Source organism: Odontesthes bonariensis, chromosome 1, assembly GCF_027942865.1.
Source record: "Odontesthes bonariensis isolate fOdoBon6 chromosome 1, fOdoBon6.hap1, whole genome shotgun sequence".
In the NCBI taxonomy this organism is placed as follows: domain Eukaryota; kingdom Metazoa; phylum Chordata; class Actinopteri; order Atheriniformes; family Atherinopsidae; genus Odontesthes; species Odontesthes bonariensis.
The window spans coordinates 31,908,163-31,929,661 of NC_134506.1; the positions used below are offsets into that span (position 1 = coordinate 31,908,163).

The window sequence follows — 21,499 nt, forward strand, 5'->3', positions numbered from 1 at the left end:
AGTGCACACTGGTCTTCAATGGGATTAAAAGCCTTTGAATGGTTAAGGCCATTAAAGTCTACACCAGCCTAGCAGTCCTGCAGCGCCTTATGAGGATGTTTATCATAAGGATTAACAAACCCAGTGAACAAACACACTCCAGGAGCACAGCCACCTCGACTCGAACCATTATTGTATTTGGCTGAGTGGCTAATAAGAGTGATTTAGCAGCACTGGAAAGTAAAGCTCTGATCCCAGTATGCTAACCATCCCCAGTGGATGCACAAAAGCAGCATCTGCATCCACCAGCTCATCTCAGAGCAATATAACACAATTTTCTTTTTTTCTGCAGAAGTACACTGCTGTATGATTCAAGTGCCAGAACCTATGAGCATGATAGGGAGAAAACATAGACCAGAGGGTCATTGCACTGCTTGGGGAGAAAGAAAAAAATCTACCCTGAGGATGTCTGTGTATGCCTTTTGCAGTCGGGGGAGATTTCAGGGATTTGATAGTCAGCGTGTTGAGTCATCACTGTAACCCGTTTCTTGCTTTCTTTCCTCTCCCACCCTTCAGATCTTCCACATGACCTATGACCTAGCCAGCGCCATGGTGCGGATAGTCAATCTGATCGGCATGATGCTGTTGCTGTGTCACTGGGATGGCTGCCTGCAGTTCCTGGTGCCCATGCTGCAGGACTTCCCTGCTGACTGTTGGGTGTCCAAAAATAAGATGGTGGTAAGTGCTTTTCCTGCACAGAGTTGTGCTGCCTGCTCGAATCAGATTATGCTCTGTCTTATCTCATCCGTCAGCATCAGTAATTACTGTACTAAAACCTTTAAGCTTCCTGGGAAAGATTGTATTGCCTATCTGTCATGTTTAAACCCTAAATCAAATATATTTATCTACTGCATTTGTCCACATTAATTCAATTTGCTGATGATTGTATTTATTAGGAGCCCCCGACAGCTGCCCTTTTGTGTAAGAAAGTAGTGCTTGGAACATTGATTTTTCTGAGGAGGACACGCAGCCCTTGTCTATTATTGGTTGAATATTATATAACAGTTTTCAGTGAGCTCTCATGCTGGGCTTTAATTTTGTTGCATTGTTAAAACAGCTGCTGGAGCAGAGCCCTTGTTAAAACCTGATATTATTACAGATTTTTCTTTCATTAGTTTACGGAAGCAGACTGAGTCACCAACAACTGATGGCCTCGTGTGAGTGCTACATGCTCTCGAACTGTTTTTGCTCCAAAGGTTTTTGTCAGGGTTCTGTGGTGGAAATCGATCAAGCACCAGTGATCACTCATCTCTTCAGTATAACATTCCAACAAATCAGCGTATATTTAACTCAAACAATAAAGCTGAGAAGAGTGGTTCCCCAACAGATGATTTGTCAATATAAATGTCAATATGTGCCTTGAGAGCAACGTATAGGTCTTTGTGTAATGGAATAAAAGCTTGTCAAACTGTTCAGGTTGCTTGGTGACATTTCAACAGAACTCATTTTTCTCTCTACTTAACATGTTGCTCTCAGCTGTTTGGTATATTGTCCAGATAATGATTTGCGCTGTTATTAGTTACAATTACTTCTTTTTCCAGAAGTAAAAACACTTGAATGTTTTCACTTGAATGTACTGCTTATCCATATATTCAAATTGCTTGTTTGAACATTCAGGGAGATCATACTGATGTTTTCAGCACAATAATGGTGGTTTAGATCTGGAATAAACATACAATTAGACTGAAAAAACAGATCACTGTTGAGGAAGCTGATTTCCAGATATGTATACGTGAAGCAGAATCTTGTAAGTGGTAAGTTAAACGCTCTGTTGCAGAACAGATGTCACATGGGTAGTTACATCTTTCAAGGTATGATGTTCTTGGTTCATCATGCCTCGCTGCCTTGCTGACAGGCTTACTTGTTTTGCTGAAACTGCCTCTTTTATTTTTAAGCTCAACAAAAGGCAGATGTTGCAAACCACCATCCCCTGAGATGCTTCTCTCTTTAGCTAATTTTAGCGTTATTCCTACACCCTTGTGTAGACACACAAACTCAGGTGAGGGGGTAGGCTACTCTTCTGGGACAGTGTCAGTGCTTCAGATCCAATTAGGAACCACTAGACAGTGTCTTGATCAAACTTTTAGTTTAACCAAAGGAAATATGAAGATATATACTCAGACCTAACTGAAAATGACTGAATTACCACCTCGAAACATGCATTTTTATCCACAGTTTGAGTATTTACATCACCTTGTAAGAAGATTATCTATAAGTCACATAGAACTGAGTTGTCAACCATTTAAAGGGGAAATAGTCAACGATTATGGTGCAATATATTATATGCTTCATACAAAAACAGTTTATAATATTGAAAAATGATAGCTAGCCAGTATGTTAAGTTCCTTGAAATAAAAGTTAGTTTTTTCGAAAAACCTTTTCAGGATGTTTATTAAAATGTATAATATTTAGATTGCAAGATTGTTAGGGCTTTTAACAAACTTTATTGTCTCTTCACTAAGATTAATACACATTGTATTATGCATTTATCAGCAGTTACTGACAGTTGAATGCACCATTCTGCGGCTATGAAAGCTAAATCAAGAACCTATGTCTAACAAAGACATACTAGGTTTTAAATGTGTATTTGTGATGCTATCAGGGTTTTTCTTTAAATTATTAATGAGCTGCAGTGTTCAGAGTTGCCATTAATTTGTATTGCTTTGTGTGACATTTTATTCAAGTTTCAACTTTTTAAGTTTAAAAAAAAAATGTGGAAAGTGATTGGATTACATTAGTTTTTTTATGTTTCAGAAGGGAAAAATTCTATGTGATTATCATAAGGATTAGGATTACCATGACCTGGATGACTGAGAATCTACAGCAACACATTGCTTCAATATGATTACTTTTTATGCTTTAACCTTGTACTATTCTGGAAAACACACATAAACCTTACATAGATTGAAAAAAAATAATACTTTGTGATAGATACTGTAAAGCCACAACAATATTAGGCAGATTTAATTTGTCCTGCAGACAGTGTGAAATATTTCATCAAATCAAATTTATTTGTATGGCACATTTCATGTACAAACAATTCAAAGTGCTTTACATAAAATAAAAGCATTGCAGCAGGGAGTGGAAGAAGCATTAAAATACATAAAAGAATGTAAAGAGAAACAAATAAAATAATTTTAAAAACAAGCAACAGTCTAGATAAGTTCAAAGATATCGTGCAGATTTCATGCATAGACACATGAGAAAAGAAATGTTTTTAACCTGGATTTAAAAATGTCTCCATTTGGTGAAAGTTTAATCTCCACTGGCAGTTTGTTCCACTTGATTGCAGCACAACAGCTAAATGCTGCTTCTCCATGTTTAGTCTGGACTCTGGACTGGACCAGCTGACCTGAGTCCTTGGATCTAAGAGTTTTGCTAGGTTCTTCTAATACATTTTCCTCCAATCAAATTTCATCACCACTAAAGAAATGTTAGCCATGCACTAAAACACATTTCTTTTAACAAATGTAACTATTTTGATACCTTTAACTCCATGAGCATGGTTTCACTTGCCAAGTGTCTTTTAACAAGTTGGTTTCTTGCAGTTCTAATTAGATTATGCTGTGGTAATTTCTTCTTGTCATATTGCTGCAGTGCAGAGTCATGTTTCCGCCATTTCCACTGGCCATTTCCTCAGAAGGCAGCAACCAACAAACCTTTGTGTTGTGGGCTGTAAAGAGGCCCTGAGATGTGATGAAATATAATGTAGTCACTTTAAAATTTCCATGTGAGGGATGTAGCCTCTCATTAACATCAGAAAAGGGAGTTTATTTTGTTTCACCCTGTAAACACTGACTAATTAATTGCATTACCTAGAAGAATAGTTCTCACTGTGACAGAATAACAAATGTATCACTCTGAATTTATCCAGGCCTCCGGGGCAGGCACCTCTCTGTTGTAAAGCTCCTCATATTTCGCTCTCATTGCCTGGTAGACAAAGAGGTTGTTAGTATTGACAGACTCACGAATACTTGATTAGAATAAAATTAAAATGATTAAAGGAAGTTTTTTTTCTAACCTTTTTGTTTTAAACTGTACCTATCAGGCTTTCTTGTTAGGTCATTCTCCCTTACCTTAACAGGAATGCACAAATAAAATTGCTGCCTGTTTCAGCTTTTGGTGAATGTCCCACATTGAAAAAGTTCATATTTTTTTTTAGAATAGGATAGAATAGCATTTATTGTCATTATATATATGTACAGTGCATACATATAACGAGATCCGATGCAACTCCTGCTGGTGCAAATATGCGAAAAATAGAAAATAAAAAATAGAAAATACATTTAAAAAGAAATACAAATCTTCACAAAAAAATAGAAAATAAGAATAAAATAAAATAAAATAGAACATAACATAACATAAAATCATAAAATAATAAATAAATACAAATGTACAAAAATTGTAAAATTCGTTTGAGAGCCACAATTAAAACAACAGCGGCAGTATTGTTATTGCACATAAGAGTGAGTTCAGTTATTGCACATGGTAGGTTTTACCTCAACTTGGTCCTACAAAGCACTTCACACGTGTTTCTCGCATTTTGTAATATATTGGGGTTAATGTGGGGCACAGTATCTTGCTCAAGGACACACTGACACGTGGGCGCACTGGGGATCGACCAGTTGACCTTCCGGTTTGAAGATGACCACTCTACTAGCTGAGCCATGACCGCGCAAGCTTGTCTGTGGTGGAAATGAGTTTGAAAGCAATCTGGGCATGTCACCCTCAGGAGAGAGTTGATATTGATTTGCCATGAACCACCACCAGGATCTAAAGGAAAAGGGGCAATTTATCTACAAATGAGAAAACTCACAGAGAAATCCCACTTTTCTAAATAGCTGACCTACTTTCTCTTACGCAAGCCTCCAGTGTCTCACGCTCTTTCTGCCCATTCTCAAGGGCTCTGTTTTAGGCTGCTACCCAAATGTCTGCTTGCTCCATGTTTCCATATTATGGAAAAGTATATTTTACCCTGCCAGCTTCTCTGCCCTTAACTGAGACCATCTGTCATTAGTTTTGTCCAAAGTAATTGGATGTGTATGTGTATGTGTGTGTGTGTGTGAGCTGTCAGACTGTTCCTTGACCTTTAACCCCTTAACGCCTGAATTTACATAGCTGTATATAAAAAAAAGTTTTGTGTGTGTTTTAGCCTTTAAGTAGATGGTAAATAATGCTGAGATTATTAATTTCACTTTTGCACAAAAAATAAATAGAATTTTTTGTATGTTGCAAATTTTCGACAACAGGCATCCTGGTCAATTTGGAGTCAACGGTTACTCCGGGTACGGTTTCTAGCATATATGCGACAATAGGCGTTAAGGGGTTAAGGGGCAATCAACACCCTTATTTGAGAGAGCGCAAGCCAGAGTGTTCCATTGTGCTCACCCTAACTCCCCATGTCTTCTCTGTTTCATCCAGAATGACACATGGGGACAGCAGTACTCCTACGCACTTTTCAAAGCTATGAGCCACATGCTATGTATTGGATATGGCATGTACCCCCCTGTGGGCATGACAGACGTGTGGCTGACCATCCTCAGCATGATTGTGGGCGCTACCTGCTACGCCATGTTTGTGGGCCACGCCACTGCGCTGATCCAATCTCTGGACTCATCTCGGCGGCAGTACCAGGAGAAGGTGAGTCAAGAGTACTGACTTTACTGATGGCTGTGTTGTCTCACTTTATTTTGAAGAGTGCACAGTGGGAAGTGAGGAAGACCACCGGCTTGTCCTAAGTATAAAGCGTGGTTTTGCTTGGTCACTTCAAAATTCAATTTCATTGTTCTTTGCACAGGCAATGAACTCAAAGACACATCAAGTTATGGCAGTTCCTTAATAGCTCTTCTAAAAAGAGAAAACAAGCACCATCAGAGTCTTCTACCACTGGTTTGAAAAGTCACAAACTGTCATCGAGAAAAATTCTCAGAGAAAATTGAGACAACTGCAATCCTAGTCCCACATGGAGATAAAGATATCCTTGGAAAATGTGAAGTTGCAGTGGTTCTAAATATATAGCTTATTACATTTAACTGAGTTATGAGTCAGAACGGGATTATGAATTGTACACCACAGTTTTTCTCTCAAATGCAAAATAAGTGTATGAAAAGCATAGTTCAGCATTACTGACTTCATATGACTTAAGATGGTAAGTAGCAGCCAGGTGCTGCTAATCAAATGCTCTTGATCAATTGATCATTGGCAAGTATGAGCGTCTCCTAAAAAGCTGACATTTTGACAGCTTATTCATCTGAAGATTCAGGTGTGTGAGAACACAATGCAAAGGAAGAAGACATCAGAAATTATCTTAGAAAAGCAATCATTGCTGTCCTCAAATCTGGGAAGGACCATTGTAAGGCCAATAGCTACATCTAAGACTCTACAGGCCTCAAGTTAATGGGAATACAATTAGAAAGACTTTGTCAAGAGAAAGCCTTTTCTCTATGAAAAATAACTTTTCTGGAAATGGAGACCAAAATGGAGATATTTGGCCACAATGCACAGCACCATCTTTGAAGAAAAACCAAACACAGCATATGAGCACAAACAACTCAAACAACAATCATACACACTGGTGGAGGAGTTCCAAAGTCAATCTAAAACAGAAAGTGTTTCAATAGCCCAGTCCAGCTCAGACCTTTACCAGGTTTAAGTGCATAAAACAATGCCCTCAAACCTCGGAGAACTTACACAACATTGTAAATAGGAGTGGGCTTTTAGAAACTGGAACTCCAACCTTACCAGTGTGGGGAAAGGAAAGTCCTGATGGCTGGCTGTGAGGGCTGAGACATGTCCCACACTGCCTTGCCCTCTGTGGGCCCAGCATGGGTGATAATGAGCTGAGCTGCCAGGCTTCCACAGTGCTCGCCGTCTGTACTGAAGTGGAGACAAGAGAGGATGACCTCCGGAGAATGGAGGCAGAGGCTCGAGACATCACACCTAAATGAAGGAGAGAAAGTTGGAGTGAAAAAGAGCCAGACAGGCAGGGGAACAGCTGATGTAATGGGTATGTGGTGGTTCAAAAGAGAGAAAGTTGACCTCATAAATTATAACCTCACAAATTTTAGGAATGAGGAAATACAAAAGAAAGATGAAGAGCCCTAATCATATAGGACATAAATACTGTAAGTTTCTGACGAAACCACCTGATTTTAGTAGCTATTAAATGAGAGAGGAGCACATGTGTCTGCTGCTCTGTTTAAAGATGCCTCGCTGCCAAGCTGACTGAACAGCTGGCCTGTCTCAGCACCAGTCAGCATGTGCTACTAAAACCATTGGCTGCCATTTCTGGGATCACTCTCTAAGGCGTCTTCAAGAATCTCCCTGCCAGCTGAAAGGTGCCCCTATGCTCCACTCTTTCCCACAGTGTCTCTCTGGAGAAAGGTTATTATTACAGATTGCAATACATTTTTAAGAGTGTAGATTCTCTCATTTATCCTTCCACAGAGCTCAGCGATAAAACGCACTCGGTCACAGTTAGACGTCTTGTCTAATATACTGTACCGTACACCCTCCCTTTTTCTGCTCAAGGTCAGTTCCGTCTAAAACACAAGCAAACCTAGTTCCTGGAGATTTCCCGTCTCCTTTTCCCGTATTAGACGTCAACGATCCCTGGAGTTCTTTGAAAACTGGTGGCTGTTTTAAATGGGCATTGGTCTGCCATGACAGAGACATCTGCTACTCTGTGCAGCGACTCAGGCAGCAGAGAGATGTGCCAAATTAGTCGCCACCACAGAGTCCAACAGGCAGCCTACAACCATATACCACATTGTCATATTCACCTGTTTCTTAGATTGACTTAATACACACTGACTCATTATCATGAACAAAAATCAAGCTGTGACTGGATATGGTGTGTATCTTGCACCTGGTCATGTAATTATTTGACCTTTGATAAACCGTGCACGATGCAGCCTGAAAAATAAAATAGGTATTTCCTCCAGCAGAATTAAATTACAGACATTCTACATTTTCTATTATTGAGGGAGCAAACAATTGACGGTACTATATCTGTCATTATGAGTAACCCAATTTAAGTGACTGTGATTTTTAGTCTTTTTTTTCTTCTATTCACTAGCTGACCTGTGCATCTATATCACACACCGTTCCAGTTTGGATAGTAAAAGTCTTTATATTTTCATCGAAGATGTTTGTTCTAACATTGTAAACAATTTAATAATTTTTGAGAATTCTTGCTCAAATATGTTGTTGCCTCAACACATCCATTGCTGAATTTGCAGATTTCAAAGAGAATTAGACATTTTTAAACCAATCTTTGCCAGTTTTCCTCTGTTGGTTTTTTGTGAGCTGAAGGGGATCTCTGTGGGTTGCAATTTCAAGTTTTTTTTCAGGAGCCAAATATTCCCATGCTGATACTTCAAAGATGGTAGCAAGACTTCAAAACTGCATCATCTGCATTAACCAACAGTCTGTGAAGTAGCATGAATTGTGACGTTCTGATCACCATCATAGACTTCAAACTATAAAATGCTGTTTTGAAAGTTCTTGTTTTTATAAAGTGGTTACCGTATGAAGCTGGAGACATGCCGCAGCATGCAGATGTATTGGACTATCTGTTTTACAGTTGTGCTGTGTACAATATTGGACCTTAGCCCTTCAGCTGATAACACGAAGTAACACTTACAATACTCTCACAGTGGGATGTAGGGTAGATAATGACCAATGTTTCGCTCGTGAAAGAAGTGAGCTAGTGAATCACTGCTGAGCTAAGCAGCACCATTGCCAAATTTAACTGCTTCCTGCTGGTTTTGATGTGACACAGGCCCTGCATTCGTCCACTGTAAATGAGGTGTAAAAAATAGAGCCCATAGCTCTCATGGCTATATGGCCAAGATGAGAGACCATCTGTCCAGTTGGCATGCTGAGGTGATACCCAGGTAACTTTTTTTAATATTTAGTTGGGAATCAAATCAATGAAACCCCTCTGAGGGACTTTCATGAGGGAAACCACCCTGTGATGGATTTTCAGAAGTGTAGAGATTGGGATAAGGAAAGGAAAAGGAACAAAGGTTCTTCTTTAGAGGCAGTTAAAAGTATCACCAGAAAGCCCGGGTATAATCTTTTATGAATAAAATTCTATTACAATGTGGCACCATGTGATAAATGCCTGAGCTGTCAGAAGCAAGCAAGCAGACTTAAATTAGCTCTTTGGAATCAGGCAGCATGTTAACTGTTAAACAAAGTAGAGAGCCAAGCAATCACATATTAGAGGGGGGAGGTTGAAGTGTGGCCCCCACTGAGATGAAAAATAGCTTTATTAGATCCATTTTCACTCAACTAAACACATATTACTGTCACCAGTACTTTGTGGTGTGTAAACAGACCTTGCTGATAAGGATTTATAAAAGCATGCACATTTTCTACCTGTTTGCAGCTCAGTTCGTTCCACACGTGTGTGAATCCACAGATTAAACTGAGCTGGAGTCTAAGCTAAAAGGGCCTGCTGTCACTCATAACTTGTCACATAATGCTTTGTGAATGCTGTATTTTACATCAAGCCTAATTTTTTCTCTAACACTTACCACATAATTCTGTGTCCTAAATCTAACCAAATTTGGAGAGAGAGATTATACTGCTTCCACAGATCCATGTTTGGCACGTGTTCACAAATGCAAAATTGACTGAATGCTAATTTCAGCATCATATAATCTGAGTCAGCTGTTACCACACTGATATGGCAGTGAGTGACTTACTTTATTTAAACTTTTTTTCTTCTAAATTTGATCTAAGCAACTGTCAATACATAAGAAGAAGGTCACTCGTGTAAAATGCAACTGTAGCACTGACATCACTATTTCTCTTACAGCATTTCTGCTAACGCAACAGCGTGCGTTGTAGTGGCTTAAACATCTGGCAAATTCCCCAGTGAATTCTTTCATCTTGTCTCGGGCATGTTGAGAACCATTATCACACAATGAGAATTACATCTCTCCAGAATGGGGGCACAAGATGGCTGCACACGTGACTGTGCATACAGGGTATGCTTGCCACTCCAGCTCTCTGTAATCTGCTACTTATCTGTCACTGTGGCTCTACAGCAGTAATTTATACGGTTCTCAGAGATGGAGATGGGGACACCAAACAAAAGAGATAATCCCATTCATTTCCAGGTGACTCGTTGTCTCACTCACTGCACAGAAGCTTTCTGATTTTCTAATCTTTCTGACCATTTAAAAAAGAAAAAAATACTAGTCAGCATACAATAACGAAGTGATGCTCTGTTTGTTGTTGGCAGTTGGTAGGGGTGTGATGATACACTCATCTCACGAGACGATACGATACACGATATTGGGTTCACGAGATCGATACGATACGATATTTTAAGAAAACTAAAATGACAAATTATGACTGGATAACAGACTTTTATTTAACTGAGTTGCACATGCATTTATAACGCTTAACAACATGCATGATGTAAGCATGAACTTTGAAACTTCTTCCTCTACAAATTGAAATAAAAATAAAAATGTATAAAAGTTAAAATAAAATAAATAAAATAAAATATTTCTCCTTTTTTCAAGTGCAAACAATATTATATGCAAAACATATTTTTGTAGTGTAGGCCTAATCAAAGATTTTCTTAGTTTTCACCGTCTCTGGTGTAATGAAAATAAATAAATAAGTGATCAAGCAAAAAAAACCAAAAACTCACGATACAGATTTTTGAAGCGACGAGAAATATCGCGGAGTTTAATATCGTCACACCCCTAGCAGTTGGTAATGCAATCAAGGATGCCCATGAGATAGCATGTTGTGGCATGTCAGTCCCGAATGGCTTGAGAACACAGCAATGGGATTCAGCAGGCCCACCCCTTTACATCTTTAATTAACACTTGGCAATTAAACATAGCTCTTTAGAGAATAGTTAATAGGAGGCCCAAAGCTGATTATTTGGGGGTGAAGAGGCTCTAGAGATCGTTTGTCCCCTTTCTTCACTCCCACAGTGAAGCCTTTAGAAACACAGTAAACAGTCATCAGTGGGAGAAATTTTTTTGGTACTTGCTGTCCCTTAGAGTTGTCCAAGGGAGGGAAAGAAGATCGATCCGGTTAGAGAGGTAGTTAAAACATGCAGTTTTACTGTGTTCCCTTTTTTAGGCTAGACATATACCTGCTCATCATTGTTTTAGGTGATCTGAAGGCTTTAAGTATCCTCCACATGAAGATGTATATTTCACACATGAGAAACGGTGACTTGGTGGTACCCTGTGGAGGTTTTTCCATATGGTCAGCCCAAGGACTCAGCTGTCAACAAGTTGAAGAGCTTAAGGCTGATTCTGCTGTACAGTAATAGCATTTACTGACTGAAGGAATTAATCTAAACCCTGTTATATTACCTTTTCATCTCTGTCTGTCACACAACTTTTACTGCTGAGTCAAGGATTGTTGACACGCCTCAGAAGTCCTCTACAGAACAGTCTTTGAGTGAACAGAAAAAATCCGAAGTACTAAAGTCCTATGGAATGCCATAGAAAATGTATCCACTATTTAGCGATTCAAATGTTTAAATTCATGCATTAAATTTACAAAGAGTCTGCTATGTTGCCCTAACATGATGTTTGTGGAGAGTATAGTAAAATCTCTTATTTTGCTTATGTTTGCTAACCCCTAGTTTCGAACGGCTATGATGGTGCAGTTTTGTTCCATCAATCATGAGCATTAGTTTGATACTGAAAGCATTTCTGAAGTCTGTCATGTCTACTTTAAGTTGGGAAAAATCGAGTGGATTCTTTCCGGTTTTACTTTGTCTGACTTCCAGTCTGACTCATCGATCTGTGCTGGTTGACGTGGTCAAAAGTAGGGCTAATCTGCTTCTGGGGCGCTTATGGGGGACACAAAAGCTAGAATGGGTCATAACCGTGTCTAATGGAAGGAAAGAGGCATGGAAGAGGGTGTGGCAATTCCAACACAATGACACACTGCAGCCTTTGTGTCGGTCTTGTTGCCTACAGCTCAGAGCCGGTCAGTTATTCTGAAAAAGATGGTCAAATTATTTGTTGAGGGCATCTCAGTGTTTACTCAAAATCACACAAGTGCTTTTTTTCATATTTTGTTCGACAATTGGTAACCAAAAAGTATTATTATGATTCTGATCGACTACTACTTCTATAATCCACAACTGTTAGTAGATTATATTTCCATCTCAAAACTGCATGTATCATTTCCTTTCGTAGTGTCTAAGACCTGGATTATACTCACTTCAGGTGCATCCACTTGGAGGATGTGTTTCATACATGCACTGTGGATCGGTGACTTCAGAAAGAGAAGTTCCACGCAAGCATACTGCGAATAATGACCGTACAGTCATAATATATTTGCTGGTGCACTGAAAACACAAATGATTTAATAAAAATCAAAGATATTTAAATTTTGTTTTTCTTTTTTTACAAATGCCTACCAGAAATTATATTTCCTGACCATTCTTTTACTCTGTTAATCCAAAACACAGACTCATTCCATTTTCTTTTTTCACCGAAGTGTTACTTACACTGAAAAGGTAGTCGTGGCTTCAGCACCTTCAAATTGAATTAACATCTAAATTGAACCTAGAAGAGACAAAGCTGCTCCTGACAATAATCTATATTTGAAGTGCTATAGGAATATCAAAGTTCTCTAAGCCCCCGCCAGCAATAAGCTTTCTCTGAGACAATCCAGAACTTTTGGAGCATTCTCTGCAAAGTGACTACAGCTTTCTACATTTCATGTTTACATTTTTAAGTGAAACCATTTGAATATTCAGTTTATCTTGTTGTATGGCCCATACCTTTTGACCATGCATCAGAAGTGAATAGGAAAGAGAACAGTGGAGAAAAATAAATTTTTAGAAAGTATAATTAAGTGGCTGACATCTCTCTCTGGAAATGAATTATTAATGGGTTTTTTTTGCAAACATTTGCATCTGTTTGAAAGGAAAGGGAATTGGGAAAATGATGTGTATTATAAAGGAGTTATGGGATAGAGAACAAAAAGAAAAGTATGAATGGGAGCAGATTTACAAGTCGCCGTGTGAAGAAATAATAAAAATAGAAAATGATTTGTATAAAAAAAGAATGAAGATACAATATATATATATATATATATATATATATATATATATTTATATCATTTTATATCATTTTGTCAGCTCAGGGCAAAGCATGCTACCACTGCAATCTTGCCAAGGCTAAAAGATATTAGGTTTATCTACACATAATAAAAAAAAAAATCTTACTTTTCTCTTGTAATGTACTTAAGATGGTATTCATTGTTTATAAAGAGATGTGGTTATAGCTTGGGAGTTTATCAAACAGTGCAAGACTCATTAGCAGGGGTGCTTTGTGTATGTCACTAATGAACTAATATATAAAGTTTTTTCAGTATTTGCAAACTATCCAAAGCCCTTATTAAAAAGATATACAGGTATTAGATAGAGTGTTTTGGTGTATGGCTTGGCGGACTATCTTCGTGCACTAAACAAAATATTCAAAATTCAAATATCTTCAGCATCAGTATCAAAATTCAACATAGCTGCAAAACCACTAAAGCTCGACAACAACTTTAATCAGGCTTTTTGATTAAAGAAGTAGTTTGATATAAAAAGTAGTCTGTTAGCTTTCTTATTAAGATAATTTCTTATCAGTGATTTATAGTACGATTTAATTTATAACATGGATGCTACTTTTGTCCAGTCAGGTTAGCTTTCCACAGAGACCAGAAAAAGGAAAACACACCTTGGCTGGCTCAGTTAATTAATTAGATATTCCAACCACCAGCACCATAAATTAATTTCATGTTCCATTTTAGCACCTTTTCATCACTTTTCATGTAGATTTCATGTTCTCCTAATCAGCACATTCCACTTGTGCCTGTGTTAAAATGACTGTTATATGTGAGTGGCTTCTGTTACCCCCTGAACTAAATTAACCGTCAAACATCCTTTCATTCTCGTATTTTACTTACTGTCAAATTAAAGAAGAAAGAAATAATTATTTTTCATTGGTTACCCTTTATAGCCTCTCTGCAGCCTGGAAGTAGTGAGGAAATCTGATGATAAAATGATTGCCTACTTAATGCTGACTGTGATTTAATTTGGCCAAGTAGAGCAGGGGAGCAGGGATCTTTGTGGTGGCAGCATGATGGTGGCTGTGCAGCAATAAGATCATTTCCTGTCACAGGGAGTTTTATCAGCTCATCACAGCCCTACCCCCTATGGTTGGACTCCTTACATACCCATCAGCTCTTCATCTTAGACACAGCAGTGGTTAGTGTATGTGCAATGATTTGGAGTGTAAGGCTTAGCTATTTGTATAGTCCTCATCAACGTGGCAATAGGATAGTATCTTGCATTTGTTCACTTGAGTGATATCCTTTCATGCTAGGAGAGTCAAACCATAATTTGCTGCAAAGCTGTGGATAAATTCATGCATTTACATTGAATGAGTGTCAAAAAAGAGAGATATTCTGGAGGAGATAATAGTCCAAGGCTTTAAAACACAGCACCATGCTGTTGCATGTCTAGTGCAGGAGGCATAAAGATATGAGATGACTTTCAGAATGCTGGTGACACCTGTCATATTTACCCTGGTGTCACATGCAAACAAAACATCTTCACTTGTCATGTCTGTATTTGTTTTGTAAAACATTTCAACTCATGGCGGGGGGTTTGTCCTCTTTGGGGGGATGATATTTCATCATCAGATGAGAAAATGCTCTATGTTTGCTGAGGGGATTGTGAGGATAAAAGCCAAAATACATACCCCATGACATAATTCATTCACCCCCCCCCCCCAGAAACATATATCATATAGATATAAGATATGATCGGATATCTTGACTCTTCTTTCCACATCTTGTTCCTGTTTATGCAAGTGTTTAATTGTCCAGGTCACTATATAAAACAACGACAGATAGAATTGTTTATTTGACACTCCGAAGAGATATTAATGTCCCCCTTCACTACAAGTTTTTAACCTTTTCAACATGTAGATAAGATGTTTTTTTTTGTGTTACAAGACATTTCATGAGCAAAGTCAACCATCGGTGTTACGTCTGAGTCTGCTTTGAATGTACAGTGAGAGGGAAGGTCAGACAGCATGTATCTGCTACATAGACTAATTTTAAGAACCAGCACCAACCAGCTGACCAGAAGCTTGCTCGAGATTTTGTTTGGCTGACTTCCAGTTCACCCAGCACTCCTGGAGCTAGTGGTCAGAGAGCTTCCGGTCGGCTTGCAGCCCAGCAGAGATCAGCTGCTGGCAAGTGGAGAAATGGGTAGAGCCATGTTAGCATAGTTATGTATCCCCATTCAAAATGAGTTCTTGGAGGATTTAAAACTATCAACTTCAACTCAACTAAATTTGGCAGTAAAGGGAACAGAGAGAATACGAGTGTTGCATAAAGGGAAAGAGACAATGGCAAAAGGGACATTACAAGTTCAGGAATGTGTCATTAGGTCTGTACATGAGTACAGGATGTCCTGCAACCTAAAACTGTTTCTATGAGTTTAACATGATTTTCTTGTCCAAGTTTCAGCTTGAAACATTCACTGCTTTCAGCTGTCCTTTTTTTCTGTGTTACATCTCAATAAGGGCAACCTTTTCATGATTTTCCCTCCAAGACCAGTGGTGGCTAGGGTAGTAATGTTACCAAGACAGAGGGAGACATCTAAGGTCAGCCGCACCATTCAGTGATAAGGCAGTGTAGAAATTGTGATCAAAGAGCACCTCCAGCATGGCCCCGTGAATGTTTAATGTCTTTTCCTTTTCTCTTTTTTCTCCTTTTTTTAAAAACTGCGGGTCAAGGATTTCACCTATTATTCCCAAGATGCTCTTATTGTGCTTTGATCTAGCTGCTTTGCTGCTTCTAATACTGCAGAATCAATTAAAAACCACCTGACACACATTTTACTTCACAAAATAACATTGTCTGAAGGACACAGGTCCACACAGTCTCCACTGTAAACAGAAATATTGTGGTGAGTTTTGATGCACATGTGTTTCTTTGTAGTTGTAACCTTACATGAGTTTTTATCTTTTGTAATTTGTAGTACATAGCCTATGAAAGAAACCGAAACTCTAAAAGACCTGATCACAAATGAGAAAAGGGCCTTTTTTGTTGGGACTTGCAAGAACTCCATTTCCTCTTGTCTTGGTTTTTCCTTTTTCTGTCCTACAGCCCCATGGCCTTTGAGTAATCAGATTGTTGCATGTCTCTGTGTCCCTGCAGTACAAACAGGTTGAGCAGTACATGTCCTTCCACAAGCTGCCTGCAGATATGAGGCAGAGAATCCATGACTACTATGAGCACCGTTATCAGGGCAAGATGTTTGACGAGGAAAGCATCCTGGGAGAGCTGAATGAGCCTCTCCGAGAGGTAGGACAAATGTTTCTGTCGTGTTTTTGAATTGCTGTATGTGCAAATGTGTTACCGTTGGAAGCATGTGTGATGTTCCACTCAGTACTGTTCAAGAAAAGTATTTTCTCTTTTTTTTTTTTTTTTGCTGAACCCAAACAATAGTAAAACAGAGAGTAGCTCCTAACAGAAAAAATAATGAATAATTCAAATGTGTGCACAGCTGAAATTTTCCTGCACTAATATTCCTCTTGTCAGAAAGTGAGACAAGCCAATGCATTTTTCAAACCTCCAGCCTTCAACTTTTTTTCCACTGTTCTCACTAAGTGTTGTTTCAATCTACTTCTTTCTTCTCATATAGGAAATCATCAACTTTAACTGTCGAAAGCTGGTGGCTTCAATGCCTCTGTTTGCCAACGCTGACCCCAACTTTGTCACCTCCATGCTCACCAAGTTAAAGTTTGAGGTGTTCCAGCCTGGCGATTACATCATCAGGGAGGGCACGATTGGCAAGAAGATGTACTTCATACAACACGGAGTTGTCAGTGTATTAACCAAAGGAAATAAAGAAACCAAGCTCTCTGACGGCTGCTACTTTGGGGGTAAGTTGAGCTGGTACTGGCACCAGAGGCACAACTTTAAAGTTCACATATGGTCACACCTCTTGCTGTGGAGCTTAAAGGTTTACTCAGCTACTTTTTTGTTACAGTTTTAACTTTTGAACCTACCTCCTCCTCCTCCCCACCTCAAAAAGTGAGAATGACATGTAGCAACAAAGGTGTCAGAGTGGAGAAAGTGAAAGTAAAAAAAAACAGGCTGCTCCAGTCACAGAACAGACCAGTAAATCATAAAACTAAAACCCTATTTACAAGTTGCTTCCAAAGGCTTCGATACCTCCACACACATTCCTGTAATTCACATCTTATAAATGTAGAGCAAATCCAAAAGACCAAAACAGCACTTGCTGTACGGCAGACTGAAATTACACACTATATGAGTGCTCAAGATTGGTGCAATAACACAGTTGTTACGTACTTAACTGCTGCTATGTTCTTAATCAGGGTCAGACAATGTATAGCCCTCTCATGGTCCCACTGAGCCTATGACACATGTAGGAGACAATGTTGCTATACCGCCCCCACAAAATACCAATTAATTTGCCCAGTGACAGCATATCATTTAGACTGCACTATTGGGTAATTAGAAGTGGTAGCAAAGCATTTAACAGCACATGACCTGCCAGTGGAAGTTTAATTACGCTTTCCCTGCTCAAGTCAACGCCCACTCAGAGGGCATGGAGATGGGTGGGAGTGTGCGTGTGTGTGTGTGCGTGTGTGTGTTTGTGTGTGGGGGGTTTCTTGATAAATAATGAAAAGATGGCATGCAAGCTATCCCTAAATATGCCAACACTAATCAACACTTTAGAAAACATGGCCATGGCTCTGAGTCTCTCGGGGGCCATTTCAAATGTTGTCCAAAATTCTCCCTCCTTTAGTCCCTCTTCAGCTGGGCAGTCTTAGTATTTAGAGAGAAACTCACTGTGCTTACAGGCTTGTCTCTTACGCATGTATTCTTGCAGTGGCTCAGATTGTGTGAGGGCCTATGTTGATACTGAACTGTTCAGATATAATGAGGAGAATGTACTCGAATGGACAATATAATCAAAATGCACAAGACTGAACTCATCTGCTTTTACCTTTTCTGTCCTTGAGTAAACATAGGCAGGGTTAACCCTCAGAATTGCAAAGACATTGATTATGGAACGAAAACTGTCCCAGTCGCTTTAATCTTTAGCCCCGGATACGTAATTATTTTCACATTTGCTCAATGTAAGCACAATGCTTTTGACTCCATTATCTGTTGATTTGTCTGGCAGTGCCACTCCTCTGAGGGTGTAAGGTGGGGGATTGTGAGGAAAGCCTTGAGCCACTGGGAGTTTGTTACCAAACACAAGTTAGTCATTCATGAAATTAATTGGTGCAGGATCAGCACAGGGAGTGTGTGGCACATGTAGTTTTCAGTGTGGCTGTCAGTATAAGAAAGCAGGAGGTTAAAAGCAGCAATTTTTAAAAAATTTCTTTTTTTTTTTTTGTTCGGCACTGATTACAGTATTTTGTGACTGTGTGAGCCTGTGGACATGCTCTACTTTACAGTACAGATTGCAGATCTTCTCATCAACATCTCGGCAAACTCATGTACCATTCTGCTCATTCAAAGACAACCTGAATTATTTACACAATTATATACTCTACAGTCTGCTTCAGTTTGTTTGCTGTTGGATTAGCTCGAGCCAGAGAGCCTAAAGTCTAAAGTGGACACGACATGCCCTGGATGGGAACGTTGTCTGGGCACACAGCAATCCAGTGTAAAGGGGAAATGTAATGTGACTGTGGTACTCACGCCAAGGGACACATGGATCACAGCCAAGGCTGCTTTCTGGAGGCAGCTCTGGGCTCCAAAAGAAAACATGCACACTTCATCCCCTTGCCTCTTTCTCTCCTCATGGTTCAGTATTGAAACACTTATTTTAACAGCATCTCCTCTACTCCATCTGTGCCCAGACTGAGGAGGTTATTATGCTGTTATAGTTCATCCTTTGTTGCCCACAGTAATTGATGTGTTGCCAGCGCAGACTGTGGCTCTCTCTTGGTTGAAACAGGAGCTCAGTGACCTTGGGGTGGCCTTGCATGCCAGTCAGAGGTGCTTATCAAATGCTGTGTTTGATTGAACCTCTAAGATGCTTCATTTTGGGTCAGAGTGAGTGGCTTGTAGTAGCACTGTGAGTGGGGTGAAAAAAGAAGAGAACCATGACAGAGGCAGACAGAGGGAGGGGGTTGAGGAGTGGTCTTGAGTTGAAGGCACAGTTTGCAATCTCCTGTGTCATTATTTTGACTCTACTCACTCTGGCTCTCTGTGAACGGAGCTCACTAAATCACTAGATTGCCTCACAGTTGATTTAATTTTGCATTTAAATTAAATTTATTATGAAATTTATTAAAAAACTATAAATTACTCATCAAAGCAGCTTTCCTAAAGATGTAAAATTTATGGGATATACAATATTACTCTTTTAAATGTTTTAAATTAGTCTATGTCTAAATTTGTGAACATCCTCCTGAGGCTACTTTTATGTGTTCTTTATGTGTGAATGGAAACCCAACAGTGAGATGTGACCGTGCCTCAGCATCAGTTTTGATGTCGAAGTACACCAAATATGTCCACTCTATCTGTGCAAGCCAGCTAAATGGATGGTGTTTTATGCAGCTATGCTAATGCTGCCAGGAAACGAACATGACATGTCACGGATAATCAGCAGCCCACTGTGGATGTTTCAAGGGTTAGAGAGTTTCCACTCTATGTGCTAGGGTCACTGTCGGAGAGGGAGATGGGAGGTGACAGCAGGATTCAGAGTCCAGGGGCCTCATATACAAAGGGTGCGTACGCACAAAAAAGTGGTGTGCGAACTTTTTCACGTCAACGATCAGATGTACCAAGAGCGAAATGACCGTGGAAATGTGCGGTGCCTCACGCCAACTTCAGCCCTGGCATACGCACTTTTCTACAGCTTAGAGGTGATGTTTGTAAACTGTTATAATAAATGAATGTAAACACAATTTGTCCTAAGACTGAGTGATGTGCACATCTGAGACACATGAACAATTAACACTGATGAACAATTAACACACCCTTGTGTCTGCAATTACACGAGTAGAGATTAAAGCATGCAAAGTGGTGCAATGTATACTATCAAAAACAATGTCTGCTTTAGCGGTATTGGAAGACATTGCAAATGGTGCAATTCGAAGAGAGCGTATGTTCAGAGACAGAGAGGATTTGCTGGCACATGATTGTAACTGGCACATCAGCCGTTTTGAGGGCAATCCTTCTGAAACTGTACGCAGAGCTGCGGCCAGTGTCAGAGCGCAACACAGCGAGGAGCGATGTGCTGCTTGTGCTCACAGGTGATGTGAACACTGGGGTTCCTAGAAACCGGGGGATTCTAGGGGAGCTGGCCAACCGATTGGGATTGTGCCAGTCGACCCTGAGCGAGCCATGCCAGCCGTGTGGGACGGAATTATCTGCATCTCAGCCACGTATATCAAATTCCCATACAATTCAGTTGAACAGTTCTTTCCACTCCCACATCAATAACATTACCCGGTCTGCATATTTTCATCTACGTAACATTAATCGTCTCCGCCCCTCTCTCACTCCTCACACCACTGCTATCCTGGTCCACAGCCTCGTCACCTCCCGCATAGATTATTGCAACTCACTCCTTTTCGGTGTCCCTCACAAATCCCTTCATAAGCTTCAACTGGTTCAAAACTCTGCAGCCCGCATCATCACCAGTACCCCCTCCTTTCACCATATCACCCCCGTCCTCCAGCAGCTTCACTGGCTCCCGGTCAAATTCAGAATTACTTTCAAAACCCTACTGTACACATTCAAGGCCATCCACAACCTCGCCCCCCCGTATCTGTCTGATCTCCTCGCCATTGTCATCCCATCTCGCTCCCTCAGGTCATCCTCCTCCCTCCACCTCTCTGTGCCCTCTGCCCGTCTCAGCACCATGGGGAGCAGAGCTTTCAGTCGCTCTGCTCCCCAACTCTGGAACTCACTCCCACCAGATATCCGCAACATTGACTCTTTACCCTAGCCTGGGTGCCAGCCGAATTTAGCCCCGCCCATAAAAGTTTTGGTCGGGAAGTTCGGTCTGGCTCTGCTCAGTTGGGAAATCATTATGCCCGACCAAGAATTGGTCGGACCAATCAGATTGCCAGGGCGGGCTTTATACGATGATGGACAGATGATCAACAGGGACATTATCGACTACGTCACTAAAGAGCTGAACACGGCTGCCGCTGGAGAGCTAGGGCGTGTAGATTCTGCCATCGAGTCTGTTCTACAGGATCTCCACATTGCATTCATTTTGAAAGACGAACAGAGGAACGCGATAAAGGCTTTTATCGATAGAAAAGATGTTTTTGCCGTCCTTCCTACAACAAGTGTGTGTCGCTTAATCTACGTCACATACTACGTTGCTCTGATTGGTTGTAGGTCTATCCACTTGAGCGAAGAGGCATTTTTTCTCCTGGTTCGGTTGAAACAC

General features: G+C 40.0%; 1 protein-coding gene across 1 annotated transcript in view; it reads left to right on the forward strand.

The window, feature by feature from the left end:
• The window catches only part of hcn4 (hyperpolarization activated cyclic nucleotide-gated potassium channel 4), an 80,681-nt gene that overhangs the window by 48,230 nt on the left and 10,952 nt on the right, over positions 1 to 21,499 (forward strand). Inside the window, exons 3-6 of the mRNA XM_075471826.1 lie at positions 556 to 717; positions 5,461 to 5,679; positions 16,261 to 16,407; positions 16,748 to 16,988. Coding sequence (XP_075327941.1) covers positions 556 to 717; positions 5,461 to 5,679; positions 16,261 to 16,407; positions 16,748 to 16,988 — 769 coding nt within the window. The remainder of the gene's footprint in view (positions 1 to 555; positions 718 to 5,460; positions 5,680 to 16,260; positions 16,408 to 16,747; positions 16,989 to 21,499) is intronic.